This window comes from Buteo buteo, chromosome 7 (genome assembly GCF_964188355.1).
Source record: "Buteo buteo chromosome 7, bButBut1.hap1.1, whole genome shotgun sequence".
NCBI classification, from domain to species: Eukaryota; Metazoa; Chordata; class Aves; order Accipitriformes; family Accipitridae; genus Buteo; species Buteo buteo.
Genome location: NC_134177.1, coordinates 28252438 through 28266254, shown reverse-complemented (window position 1 = coordinate 28266254; position 13817 = coordinate 28252438). Strand labels below are relative to the sequence as shown.

At 39.9% G+C, this 13817-nt stretch overlaps 1 protein-coding gene across 2 annotated transcripts; it reads right to left on the bottom strand.

Moving 5' to 3' along the window:
- Positions 1-520: 520 nt before the first annotated feature.
- Positions 521-13795, bottom strand: PARL (presenilin associated rhomboid like). 2 transcript variants are annotated; one of them, XM_075031986.1, is made up of 10 exons: positions 13610-13753; positions 13318-13510; positions 12921-13061; positions 10274-10322; positions 8185-8280; positions 6629-6778; positions 6095-6165; positions 4641-4742; positions 2711-2808; positions 521-847 (listed from the first exon to the last, which is right to left on the bottom strand). In XM_075031986.1, exons 1-10 carry the CDS (start codon positions 13654-13656, stop codon positions 730-732), a joined length of 1065 nt encoding a protein of 354 aa, XP_074888087.1. In that variant the 5' UTR covers positions 13657-13753; the 3' UTR covers positions 521-729. The 2 variants fall into 2 exon arrangements, with proteins under 2 accessions (XP_074888087.1, XP_074888088.1); XM_075031987.1 differs by lacking the exon at positions 13318-13510 and having other exon boundaries at positions 13610-13795.
- Between the last annotated feature and the right edge of the window lie 22 nt (positions 13796-13817).

The window sequence follows — 13817 nt, the reverse complement described above, 5'->3', positions numbered from 1 at the left end:
GGTAAAATATCCAAACCCACGGTGTAAGTCATTCTTCTACTGCATGTAATTATGAAAAAGATATCATTGCAGTAAAATCTAACAAGATGTGACAGCATCTTGGAAGCAGATAGAAATGAAATACATAGGTTGAATAAGCCACAGCTGATGAATAAAACTGGACCATTAACCAGTACATAAGCTTTGGCAAACAATCCAGTATTGCTTCATGTATTTCAAGTTTAAGATCAAAAGAGACCATTGGCTTATCTTTTCAACAACGAAGACCACTGAACTTCACCACGTTAGCCTTATGTTGAGCCCAATCTGTCTAAAGCATGCCTTCTAGGTAAGCACCTAGTGTTGTTTGGTGGACATTAGGGGGATGTGTGATCCATTAACTTGGTTTTAAAAATGTTTCTTTTCCTAAGTAGTAACCAGTTGTACCCCACTTTCAAGTTTTTTGGACAGAGCTTTTGGTGACTTCAGTGGAAAGCTTTTTTTTATTCCTCCTTTAAAAAATGTAATGCAGACTGTTACATCAGAAAGCAATAGGATAAAAACCTTTATTGTTCCACCTTCGTCAGAGTTCATCTTCTATTGATATGCATTTTTGTAACTGTAGTTTACATTAGAAACTTCAGCTCCTTAGAGGCTTAATGTAGAGTAGCAAAAAACCTTCAAAACCAATTCAATCCCGTGTCTTCAAGTAATATACCACTTGGGCACAAGGAATCTCTAGGATTAGAATCAGTTAGATCTTCCACCTCCTCCTTTTCCTGTCGTCTTTGTCCTCATTTCATGCCAAGCTTTCACCAGTGGTTCTCTGTTCTTCCATATGAGCTCATGGCCGTAAGTCACGTACCACCTGAGAAAAAAAAAACCTACTTAAAACTAACTGCAGCTTTTCTCTGTATCTGAGGAACAGGCTGATCACTAAAATTAAGTAACTCAACTGCTCTGTATAGGAGACAAGATAAACTGAGGCAGAAAGAACAACATTCTTAGAAAGTGGCAGTGGCAGTTAAGCCCCTTGTTCTCTTGACTCCTAACAGTTAACTTTGTGTTCTTGCTTGTCTCAGTCCTGAAAATGAATTGTTTTCATGCCTTTGATTTCATGCTCTCATGATTTCCTCTTTAAAAAGGATACAAAACCCTATTTCCATTTAAAAGACTTTTAAAACAGTACTGTTGCTTGTGCTAATCCTTACTGACAATACCAAGTAAAAGTGTTTTTCTCATATGTAAATACAACTGCCCTGTAAGGAACAGCCACATTCCATTCAAAGTGAATTTTCTTCTATAAACATCTAAATGAAGATTTAATCTATTGAAGTGTTCTAGCTTAATTTATATTCATAGAGAACTATATATGCTGATATGTGAATATCAACATCAGTGATTAAGCAAGGGAGGTTATGGTAGAGAGGAGATGCAGGAGGGGAAGCAACCATACGGAAATAGGTTGAAGGTTCTCCCACAAGCCTAACTTCACACCTGAGTCCTGAAAAACAAAAGCACTTTTAAATGAGCCATCAGCCAGTGCTAGGTGAACTGGCTATTCCTTTAAATCACATAGCCGCTTTCCAAAGTGGACAATTGTCTGTGAGGCAGTATAGAAAATACTTTGGCCATTCAATGTATGTCCTAAATAGAGGCCCTGTTTTAGGATGAAGTGACCAAAATGATCAGAGTAGAACATACAGGTAGAACATGTAGGCGAGGAAGGCAAGATACCTGTTAACTCAAGAGATTTTTACTGCAACTGCTATCCTATTTTAATAATAAGTGAATCTGCATTATAATGAACAAGCTGATATAGATACACCATGGCAGAAAGTAGTTATGAATTAGCAAGACTACATCAAATGCATTTGTGATGCCAGAGAAGGGGAGAAAAGGAGACTGTGCAGCACAGAACTTATGACACCAAAGCCAAGAAATTGCAAACAAAGGCAAACCAGTTTGTGCACCAAAATAAGGGTCCTCCACCTGTTCTTTCTCTGGCCTAGTTAAATCTCAGGTACGCTTTTAAAATGCCTACATAAAATGTTTAAAAATGTTCCTAGCAATAAGAGTGCAAATTAAGACAACATTGAAATCACGTAGAAGGAGAAAAACTCATTAGGTAATGTACTTCGAACATGGAACAATGCAGAACTGTTTCCTACAAACTGGTTTCTAGTAGTTCTTTCCAATTAGGAAGGCTCCACACAAAGACAATGCAGCAACACTGAGAAACAGCAGTAGAGGCTGCTCAAAGGAATTTGGCCTGAGCTTATACTAACTCTGTAGCTCTCTCTAAATTGGCAATTACAGGAAAAACACTGAGACAAAGAAATTTTCTTAGCTGTTGAATTCTAAAGTTATTTTAATTTGTCCATGCTGTGTTTTGTGAGAATCTTTTCTGCCTTGTGACTCTCTTCAATGTGCTGGGGAGAGCAGGACAGAGACAGCCAGCCCAGGTTACGGTGACAGGACAATCTGACATCTATCTGTCATTCTAAGGCAGTTCAGCTCAATTTCTTTCATTTGCTTTCATAAAGCATCTGTTAACAGTATTTTCCACAGAATTTTGTAGCACTACAAGGGTAACAGTGAGTTGTCTTCAATGCTACTTAAGACAACTTTCCAAAAACCCCCCCCACTTCAGAGACAAGAGGAAGCAGAAAAAAAATCACAGGATGAATTTAAATATGAAGCAAATGAAAGTTAGTAAATACTGACTTACATTCCAAAGAGAGCTCCCCCAAGATGTGCAGCATGGTCAAAAAGTCTCCAGCCTAGAGCAAGCCCTGCAGTATCAAATGCAATTATGGCTTTTAAAGCCTGGAAAAGAACAGAACATGGATGGACAGGATCAGTCACAGCATATAATGGCCACTGATAACAGAGTTTCCTATTATGGCACAGAGCAAAAATTTGGGATCAAAAAACATCCCGTAAATTTTATATCAAAGCAATAACTGTTAATAAAAAGTTTTAAAACAGACTCAGTCCTTAGCTGTACTGTGCTGTCAAAATACAGACATGAGCAGCTACAGAATAGTGTGGGGTAGGAATGTGTCTTTTTCAAATACTCAGTCTCTTCCAATCTTTGTTTCTAAGCATTCCAAACTCAAGTCAGGAAAAAAAGAAAGGAAGCTACTTGAAAGAGTACATGCTATAAAAGACACCACAAAATACATAACTGCAACATTCTCATTCACCAATTCTGACACAGCTTAGATTTATGTGCATCTGTTGTCCCAAACACAACCCTCTACTGGATGGAATACGTGAGGCAACATGCCTGTCATCTGCCATAAATTGATCATCACACTTTCCTAAATGGCACATCTGTTAGAAGGTAGAAAACCAGGATGATAGTGAACAACTCCATGGCCAGAAACAGCATAAGCAATGGTATACCATCCCCAGGAGACACAAACCACCGTAACTGTAATTATGCAAAATTTTACTAAGTGCCTCACTCCAAAAGTCCAACAGATTTAATGTTAGGATGAAATGTTACTTTAAGTAGGATTTCCTTCCTTAAGCATAGGTGTTAGAATACCAGCTCTATTGCTACATTGGCTTGTTTATTTTAAAAGCCGATTACAGTATATGTAAGGTAGGCTAAAAGAGTACATAAAGTTTAGAAATACAATTACATAGTAGGGCTAAAATTATTCCAACATTTATACTGCAATAGCCTATGTTGCTCTTATTTTACTGTTGCAATGAGCACTTCCCCAGGGCAACGCTCTCTGTGGCTCTGCCAAGATTTCTACCCTGGCCATTTTCTTTAGGAAAGATGCAGTTAAAGGATAGCATGCAAACAAACCCAGGTCCACTCAAGCAGAAGTGCAAGAAAATGTGAAGGCTACATCTAAGAACGCTTGTTCAAATCTGTAAGCTTCACTTACAAAAAATATTAGATCTCATGATCTTGACATGACAAACCTTAACTGCTTTAAGTATAACAGTAAAACAATTTTAAGTAGTGGACCAAGGATGATTAACTCATTAAAACAAGTCAAGATATACATGAGAAGCTTTTCTTATATGGGGCAGTGGATGTACTTAAAAGAACTTAATGAAACAAAACCCGAGTCCTAGTACTACAAATGAAGAAAAGCCTCAGTAGGTTATTTCTAAGCCTAACAGTGTTAAAAGTATCAAAAGATGGTATCCAAATGAGGAGGCAGGTATTCCTCTAGGGCTGGAATGTTATTTCCCTTGAGAAGTGAAATTCTGTTTTTCCCATCTTGATAAATCTTTCTTCAAAAAGAGTGTATCAGTATTAGATTAGCCTGTAAAAAGTGCTGCCATAAAAATATCACCCATCAGAAAGAACAGTATGTGCATGCATATTTCCTCAGATAGGTGAACCTGAGTCCCTCCCAACTTCTTTTACCTCTTAGTATCAGATTTGAAACAGCCCCATGGAGGATGATGGAATTTAGGATAATTCTAAATTCACTACACACTTGTGCAATGACCGTGTTAGGCTGCAACAATTCAGAATCCATCTCCAGGACTTCCATGACCTGTATTCTCTTTCAAAATAAATTTAACAGCTTAGAAACACAAACGCAGGGGACACATGCTCAGATACTGGAGAGGTATGGGGAAAATGTTTTAAGAGTAGGATTTCTTTGAAGTTCAAAGGCACTTACGTTTCCTGCTGTAAATGTGAACATTGGAAGAAATATGATGGCTAGTTTTGCTTCTGGCATCTTTGTACATACGGCTGCAAGGACAGTCATTATAGCTCCTGACTGTAAATACATTAAAAGACATGAAAGTAAGCTGAGATGTTACATAAGAGAAAACTTATTTTTCTGCATGTGAACCCATTTTCCTTTTGGCTTTTATTTTCAAATGCAGCCCTGTGGTAAACCTCAAAGTACAAAGCACCACAGCAAAGTTCAGAATAAAAATAAAACAAGAGACCATTATTTAATTTCAACATCTGAAATTACAAATACTGGAAAAAAAAATACCCCTCAGATGCTCTTACATAATTAAGAAATAACCCCCTCAATTTTTAAGATAACAATTTATGTTAATGTGCTTTTTCCCCAGTAAACCCTAGAAATCTAACATATATTAATCAGACACAGACATTTCAGATGAAGGGAGTCATTCTGAAGCTTGTACCAAAACAAGGAAAATAACAGATGGACAGGGACAAGAAATCTTTTGATAGTGAAACAAGCAATTCCCTGGTCTGTACTAAATTGACCATGGGCTTTTATATCCATGAAATATCTCAATGGAGAGGCTGTGAATACAGTAAACTAATGCAACGTGTGGCAATTTCAGTAAACTCAGATCAATAAGATGAATGGAAAGTAACTTGCTCCAGACATAGTTTATTCACAAGATAAAGGGACAATACATAGACAGCACTACCAAAAATTCTAACTTCAGGACAGCTCAACAGATTTTTTTTTTTTTTTCATTCCAAATGAAAAATAAGAATCTGACTTTTGGCTTTTATGAAAATTATTCAGAAAAGTAAGTTAAGAAGCCTTTAAAACTTGAGAAACAGCTAGGTTTACCTCAAACTTATAGCAAGTTAAGTGTTTTAAAATGTTCTACTACTAAAAATACTTGGAACAGACAACCACAACACCTCCTCTGCCTGCCTCATACCTTTCATACTGTGAGACTTTTGGCAGGAGTGCTGCCCTTCCTGCACAGCATGCCCTACAACTTCCACTAGTATCACATGCTGATTTTGATTGATTACATTATCTCTTTCTGAAGTATTCTCTTTTCAATTAGAGAAGACTGATACACAATTAGGAAATAACATTTATGAATTAAGTTACAGAACTGAACGATCTGCTTAGCCACAAGAGGTCCTGCTGTTAAGTTCTCATTTACAATCCGTTAGCATTAATTGGCATTAGTGCTATGCTGCTGCAAGACAGAGTTAACATATTTGAAGAACAGGCAAGTTCTTGCACAGGAACCACTGCCTGGTTACTTGGTTTTGGTAAACCTTCCTAGTTTCCATTATCCCAAATATATTCTTGGCTTTTAAGCAGGTTAAAGAATACAGCAGGCTTCGAAAATTACTTCAGAAATCGTTATAAGGTCTCCCATATTCCAAGATACTTACAGCTCCAAGGGACGGTTCAAACCTTCCAGTGGCCATTTTGGCAACATAACTGACAAAAGTGGAGATAACCCCTAGAAAGGAAAAATGACTATTGGAAACAATGCCAGCAATACAGATAAACATCAGAAAGTACAACAATGTTATCTGAACATCTTCCTAAAGAAGCTAGTGTAGGTGGTGTGGTGGGCTTTGTTTTGTAGGGGTTTTGTTTGTTTGTTTTAACTTGAATTAACTGTAATCTTTTCCCATGAAACTTCCATGACTCTGTATTAAAGAGCTATTTTATTTTGGTAGCTAAGCATGAATTAAACCCCGATACTTCTATTGTCGTGATATTCTGAAGCCCAATACCCTAAACCCACCAAAATTCTGTATGACAGCAGATAAATACTGCAGTTAGTATAAAGCAATGTGTGGGACTGAACAATGGCCGGCCATCTGTCATCATACATCTATTAACCATGCACACACTTTATCTGCATGAATACACATTTATATTTTTTAAGTGTTTTAAATATATATATTTAACATTACCAGCAGAAAGATACACTGCAATGAACTGCTCACATCCCAAAAGAGAGACAATGCTGCTGGAAAAACTCCATAAAACATACATATTTGCTGCCATGTGGAACAGAGAGAAGTGACTAAACGTAGATAGCAGCATGGGAGAACACAGGGCTCCTACGAAAAACAATGAAAAAAAAAAGTCAGTGTTTTAATTTGCTTCAACTTATATGTCATGCAGCCTAGAAATTTATCAAGACATACTATAGGCTAATTATGCTTAGAATTCTCACATACAAGCTATGTAATAAACCTAGAAATGTAACAAATATCAAATTCCATACAATACTGTTTGAAAGGTAGAACATGTACCCCAGAGATATGCAAGCTGTACAAACAGCTACTTTAGAAAGTTTTAATTACCTACTGGGGAACATTCTACCTAAAACATTTATCTTATGACACATATCCCATGCTTTGGAAAGGATAAAAGAGATTCTATTATAAATAAAATATGTATATGGTGAAAGATTTTTAACATATTATATGAGCACCTATAAAAATTATTTTGCTACAGAGATGGACTCATAAAGAAAAATTAGTGTTCTTTTCAAAAAGCTACTAGCTCTAATCACTGAAGCAGCAGCCTTGAAAATGCAAAAAAGCCAATTAGCAGGTTTGAAGGTCAACATTATTTAAAATAGGAGTGCTTGGGGTGACTGATGCTCAGATCTGGATAGTGGTTATCTTTAGCTTTGTGTGGGGAATTGGTTGAGTTTCCACTTTTTCAGCAGAAATTAAAAGGATAGTAGAAAGTACTCTCCTAACGCATGTTTGTCTCATCCTTTTCTCTTCTCTACTGTGGAAATGAAAGACAATCGTTGTGCTATTAAACACTAGTAACTTGCTTTCCTAAGTTAACCTCTTCAAAACATTTCACACACAGTGAAAGCCAAGTTTGTTCTTTGTTTCGTTTTAATGTGACCCAAAGCACAGCTTTGAAACAAGGACTCTGTACGTAACATACAGACTAATGCTTGTCCATTGATGAAAGCACACAGGCATATGACTGATGACCGTTCTATCTGTATCCCACAGAACATTAAGGGGGCCAAGGGGGTCATGGAGGAAATCGCATTTGAGTCTAGTTTTTGAATGGCATTACATAGTACAGTTTATTTTCCTCCTTCCCAAGGAGTGGCATGATTTGCATTCTGTCCATGAAAGCAGTAGGGGTTGGTATCACTAGGAGAAGTGCCTCTTCACCTTTACAAAGGCAGGAGCTGCATCCTACTGAATGCAGTAAAAGGCCAGATAGCAGGCAACAGTTTTGACATTACAATATTTAGAAAAGCACCAGTGTTTTGCTTCTTTGTTTTAAAAAATCAGATCCATTACTACTAATTTTTTTCCCATCCAGCCATTTCCTGTCTAGACAGAATAATGTGTTTGGGCATGACTGAGATTGCTTGTGGGTGATGGAGCTACAAGTAAGCCATGTGCCATCTGAAGCTCCTGTAGTATGATCAGAGGCTCTATTACATCCCAATGTAGAAAAGTCACCCAAATTACTGTTCACTTACTGGAGGATGGATCTGAGGTGAAATATGTAAACATAATCCGTCGCATGCCAGGCAGTCTCCATAAACAGAATACAAAGACATTTGCAGCTATAATGCCTTTTAAGAGGAAAAAAAGTATAAAAACAAATTATGAATGTAACACACCACAATGCTTACTGTAAACAAGCATTCAAAAGTAAGCTTACAAGAATCATACTTTTTCTTCACTTTTTCCATTAAAAGCAGTATCCACTTCTTACTTTATAGAGTTTAGAAAAAGCAAAGAAAAATACTGAAAGCTGTATTCATGTAGTGGAAGTCTTTCAGAAATATTAATTTAATTGCAACTGTTTTAACTTACAGTGTAATGAATGCAACAGTCCAGAAAAATCTGTACTGAAGACGTTCAAGCTATGGTTTCAAACTTCTATACCACTGTAGAACAAATGAAACAAGAACCAGCTTAAGAGGCCTCATTTCTTGCCTCTGTAGCTGCTTATTCCCAAATGCCACCAATACGCTGCACAGTTGCATTTAACTGCACAGGGAAGGGAGAAGACTAGGGGAACCATACAAACATGCAATACACATCCTGTCCATGTTTGGAGGAACTTTGGTTTTGAGGGATTTGTAAAGATACTGTTTAGAGATCAAGCATAAAAAGTTGACCTGGCATTGCTAAGGCATAGTCACCTTTGGGAGATAGCAAACATGCAGCTTTTCACTTCACAGATGTTTAGTGCAATCTTACTTTATTTTAAATAAGAATGTAGATGATTAGAAACATAATGATGCAAATTTAACATTTGTTTAAAGTGCCTTCTCTATTTCTATCCAAGCATTTAGGTATTTGAAATGTTTTGTAATAGCTAGAAACATTAAAGGGGAAAATAATTGAGATTCCTTTACATAATGGTAAATGTCACATAATTATTCTCTTTTTGGAGTTTGCAACAAAATGCGAGACATGCGAGAAACTATGACATATAAATCCTAGAACCAAAATTTCAATAGATCTCTTCTTTCGACACTCCATCCTATTCCACCATGCTCTTTCATTAGAGGAAGTATTTTCCTTGCATGCTAAACCAAGACGTTACAGAACTGTCAACAATTTCAGTACAGTAAGCCCAACCTTGTTATGGCAATCAAGGGTTAAGTATCCAAACGGCTCAGGGTCTAACAACTAGAATTTGTATTGCTTGTTAGATTAACTAGATATTGAGGGGACGCTATAGAGGCTACAGAATATGAATCTTCACCACCCCGACCCCAATACAGTATTTGTATCTGTATCATGACCTCACTTGCATGTTGAAAAGCAATTCAAAGCATTGTACAAAACTTCTTGACAGCACTTGTTAATTGAGTGGCCTGAGATTATTTTTGCCTCAAACATTCAGCACTTATGCAATCTATTCTTAGACTGGGTGTCAACTCTTCAAAGAGTTAGTAAGTTGGTTGAAAATTTTCTTCTAAAATGTTTCTGTAGAAAAGTAAATGACATAGAAATAGCGTTTAAGTAACCTTATGCTAACAACCTGCTACTACAGATACAGTGAATATTTAATTAGAATATGGAACAGCAGATATGGCTCAGCTACTTTATTTGAATCAAGTTCTCATCAATTTCTCTCCACACATTACTTTTATTAAATTTATCTTGGGGATTTCAAGTAACATTAGGCTAACCAATCAAAACTACATCGTAACCAAAGGAAAACTCACAAGATAATTTTATGCAATTTTACATACATCATGCTGAAAACAAGAAGCAACTATTAGAGAACTTTATTTTCGCATAGCAGTGGAATATATACACCGATTCCTTCTGAAAACATTTGCTGTTTTTCACAGTTCCTGAGAAAAGTGTTGCCGGGAGAGGATTCTAGCTAATCCTCCATGCTCTCTTGCACAGATGCATAGGATTTTTTTTAATAGTTTGTGAGAAGAAAGTGTAGCAGAAATACTGTACGTGCAGGTCTAAGTTTACAATGCTTTGTGCCTAACAACCTAAACATGGTATGAAAGCCATCTGTTTTAACATACTGTACCTGTTTGCCATATTTCTCTTCCTGTGAATGTCTAATACTTGTAAGCTAACACAAACCTGTCACAGTCCGCTGACCCTCAGTCAGGTTATTCCACCAGCTGTTAACCTGAAATGGAATTGCTGCACATCAACGCCACTGTAGAATATTTGCAATTTCAAGAACAGTCATGTGAAGTTCTAGCTTTTTAAGAATGGAAAGCATTTCTTTGAAATCTGTTAAGTAAATTGATTTCAAACTTTTTTATTTCTGACTGGTTTAGCTTTTCAAGTTGGCATTTCCTTGCTCAAGAATAGTTATCTACTCTCCTTTTCATAAAATGTCCCAACGTAGATGAAGAGTTTCTTCAAAAAGAATGGGGTTATATCCTTTTACACAACTCCATGGGTTTACCTCTGCTTGTACTAAACAAGGATCTAGCCCATAATGCTTACTTTAGCAGATTAGCCAAAGTTAGCATAAACCCTGCCTTGACTAAGCCTCACCCTAATGCTGTCTAATATGACACCACCCACCTTTGAGAGATTCCACTTTTGTGCCATGGTCACTTTTGCAGGGGTAGCTCACAAGACGTGGAATCCATTCCCCCTTGCATCCAGCTCACCCAGCCCTCCTCCAAATTTAAAACCCCTGAAAAAGTTTATTTTGAGCGTAGTCAGACCACAGACAAATTCCATCCCCTTTCCCTTCCTCAGCTTTCAAAATCATTTTGGACAAATATTTTATTGATAGCTTAATGACCTTCCACCCATACTGATGGGGACAATGTCATAAAAATTATCTGTAGGTTGGAGGTGGGGGGAAATAACACTGTATGAAACAAACCATTCGCTATTTGATATCAAAGTAACAACTTAATTATATTTTTTTGTTTAATCCTTTGGCACAGGATACAGATACCTGTATTTCCTACAAAGTTGTCCAGTGTAAGAACACTAAACAAACATGATTTTTCTACAATACAAGTAGATGCCTTCAGAAGCTACTTGGGGGATCCTGAACTTCCAAAAATAGAACTTACCAGTTGAAGATGGAGACTGGAAGTTTAAGCCTATTAACAACAGGGCAGTTTTGTTTGTGTTTGCATTTTTTTTTTTTATTTTTTTAACAGCTAATCACCAAATCTTCCCCTTCAGGTTTTGAAGGAAAACAAAAGTATAAAACCAACATTACTTAAAATATTAAGTGGCAATCACAATCTCGCCTGTAGTTCATATACACTGAGCAAGAAAGCATGCTGTACTGGGCTTGGCTAGGACAGAGTTAATTTGCTTTATAGCAGCTCATACATGGTGCTGTGTTTTAGATTTTTGACCAAAACAGTACTGATAACACACTAATGTTCTAGCTTTTGCTGAACAGTGTTTGTACAGCATCAAGGCATTTCCCGTTTCTCACACTGCCCCTACAATGAATAGATTGGGGGTGCGCAATAGGCTGGGAGGGGACACAACCAGGCAGGTGGCCTGAACTAAGCAAAGCGATATTTCCTACCATATAATGTCATGCTCATCAATAAAAGGAAAAAGAGAGGATTTTAGGAGGTTTAGCTATCTTTTGCTCATGGACTGGCTGGGCATTGGTCTACCCACAGGAGACTGTGAGCGACTGCCTTTGCGTCACTTGTTTTGTTTTCTTCTCTCTTCTCCCACTTATCCTTCACTTATTAAACAATTTTTTGGTGGTTGTTTTATCTTTACCCCCAAGTTTTCTCACTTTTATTCTTTCTTTCCTCTTCCCCCATCCCACTGGGAGTTAGTGTGGGAAGAGAGTGAGTAGCTGTGTGGTGCTTAGCTGCCCACCAGGGTTAACCCACAACACACACCCATTTCGAAAGAGGTACCACAGTGCACACAATGCACATTACAGGAACAACTCCTCTGTGTCCTACCCAGGACCCTGTGCTTCTCTGGCTCCACACTCAGCCCTACTTTCCTTGGACAAGCAGACCTTAAGGAGTAATCAAGCCTGGTCTATCAGAAGCCACAGCAGCTACCTTGAAAAAAAAATAAAATGTACATGCACGTTTACTTTTATTTTTCAATTAAGTGTATTTAAAACTAATAACTGATACTTTTGGGATGTCAACTAAATTTATAACGCGTCTTGCAGCACTTACGTTGTTCTTACTACCCAAACTCCAAAGTATTTGCACGGAAATGTCAGCTCTCATAAAGAAAAAAAGCCCTCCAAACCCTTATATCTGTGAGGTATAGGTTGAAAATACGAATGCATTTCAGAAGCCAGAGCATTAAAAAAACCTTATGCTTAAGGTTCAGAATTTAAGCTAGCTCTGTCCTCTTTGGGAATTCCATGTTCACTTTTGAGAACACCTGGACATAGCAAGAATAGATTTTTTTTTTTTTTTTTCCCCAGTGGAAAAGCAAAAAGTACCTAGTTTAGGTATACAAACTACTACTGCTGACCTCTCTTCCCTGCATTTCAGGGTGAGGATGGTGTTTTTCTCCAGTATAGCTTCTGCAGTGATACTGTGAGTTACCGTTTTTCTTGTAAGGAAACCTATCTACTGTAATTTGCTGAAAACCTATTACTTCTCCAAGTTACAAATCAGGACAAACAGGACAAGTATCTGTTGTACAAATGGTGCTTGCAGATGCACCTACACCAGAGGAAAGACGTGGTCGTGTTTTACGCTCTGGCACGGACCCACCCGTGTGCCAACATGCTGGGCCTGGCTCTGTGTACCTGCTTTCTGAAGTCCCCCCTCTTCTGTGGCCGTATTTTATCCAACCAGTCTGCTCGAGCTTCCTCAAAATAGGTCTGGACCCGCGACTTGAGCGACTCGTACTGCCAGATGGCGGCAGATCCGAAGGCAGAGCCTGTGAACTGGGCGATACCGGATAAAGTCAAAATGAAGGCACCGTCCCGTGGCTTCGGCCGAGGAAGCCGGGCTCCCCCCGACCTTACGTTACACGCCATTCCCAGTCGCTCGGCCCTGAGCAACGCCAGCACGTTAACGGGAACTAAGGCACCGCTGACAGACGGGGGTCCCGCCACGGAGCCGCCCCCCGGGGCTCCCTGCCGACCCCGCTCCCCCTCCCCGGCCGGACACGGCAACCGCCGGCCCGCGGGAGCCGCTTACCCCCACCGCGAAGAGCAGCGGCTTGACCAGGCGCCGCGGCGAGGGGCGGCCGGCGCGGGGCGGCGGCGGCGGGCAGAGGCTGCGGCGGGGGGGCGGCGGGCCGGGCCGCGCTTCGGCGGCGGCGGCAAGGGGCTCCTCGGGCCGCGCCCGCGCCCGGCGGAAGCCCTGTCGCTGCTCCAGCAGCACCGTCAGTCTGCGGGGGAAAGACGCGGACCGTCAGCAGCACCGCCGCGCGCGCCCGCCCGCCCACCCGCCCCGCAGCCGCCCCCTCCCCGGCCCGGCCCGGCGGTACCTGTGCGGCCGCGGGCCCCCGGCGCGGGCCCAGCACCGCCACGCCATGTTGGGCGCCTCCCCGCGCCCCCAGCTCTTCCGGGGCAGCCGGACGCCGTCTTGCGAGCGCTGCCGTGGGCGCCCGGCGGCAGGGCCGGGGCATCCGCTCGGTCACCCCCAACGCGCCGGGCGGGGGGCGGCCAAGGGGGGGCTCCCCAGGGCCGCGGGAC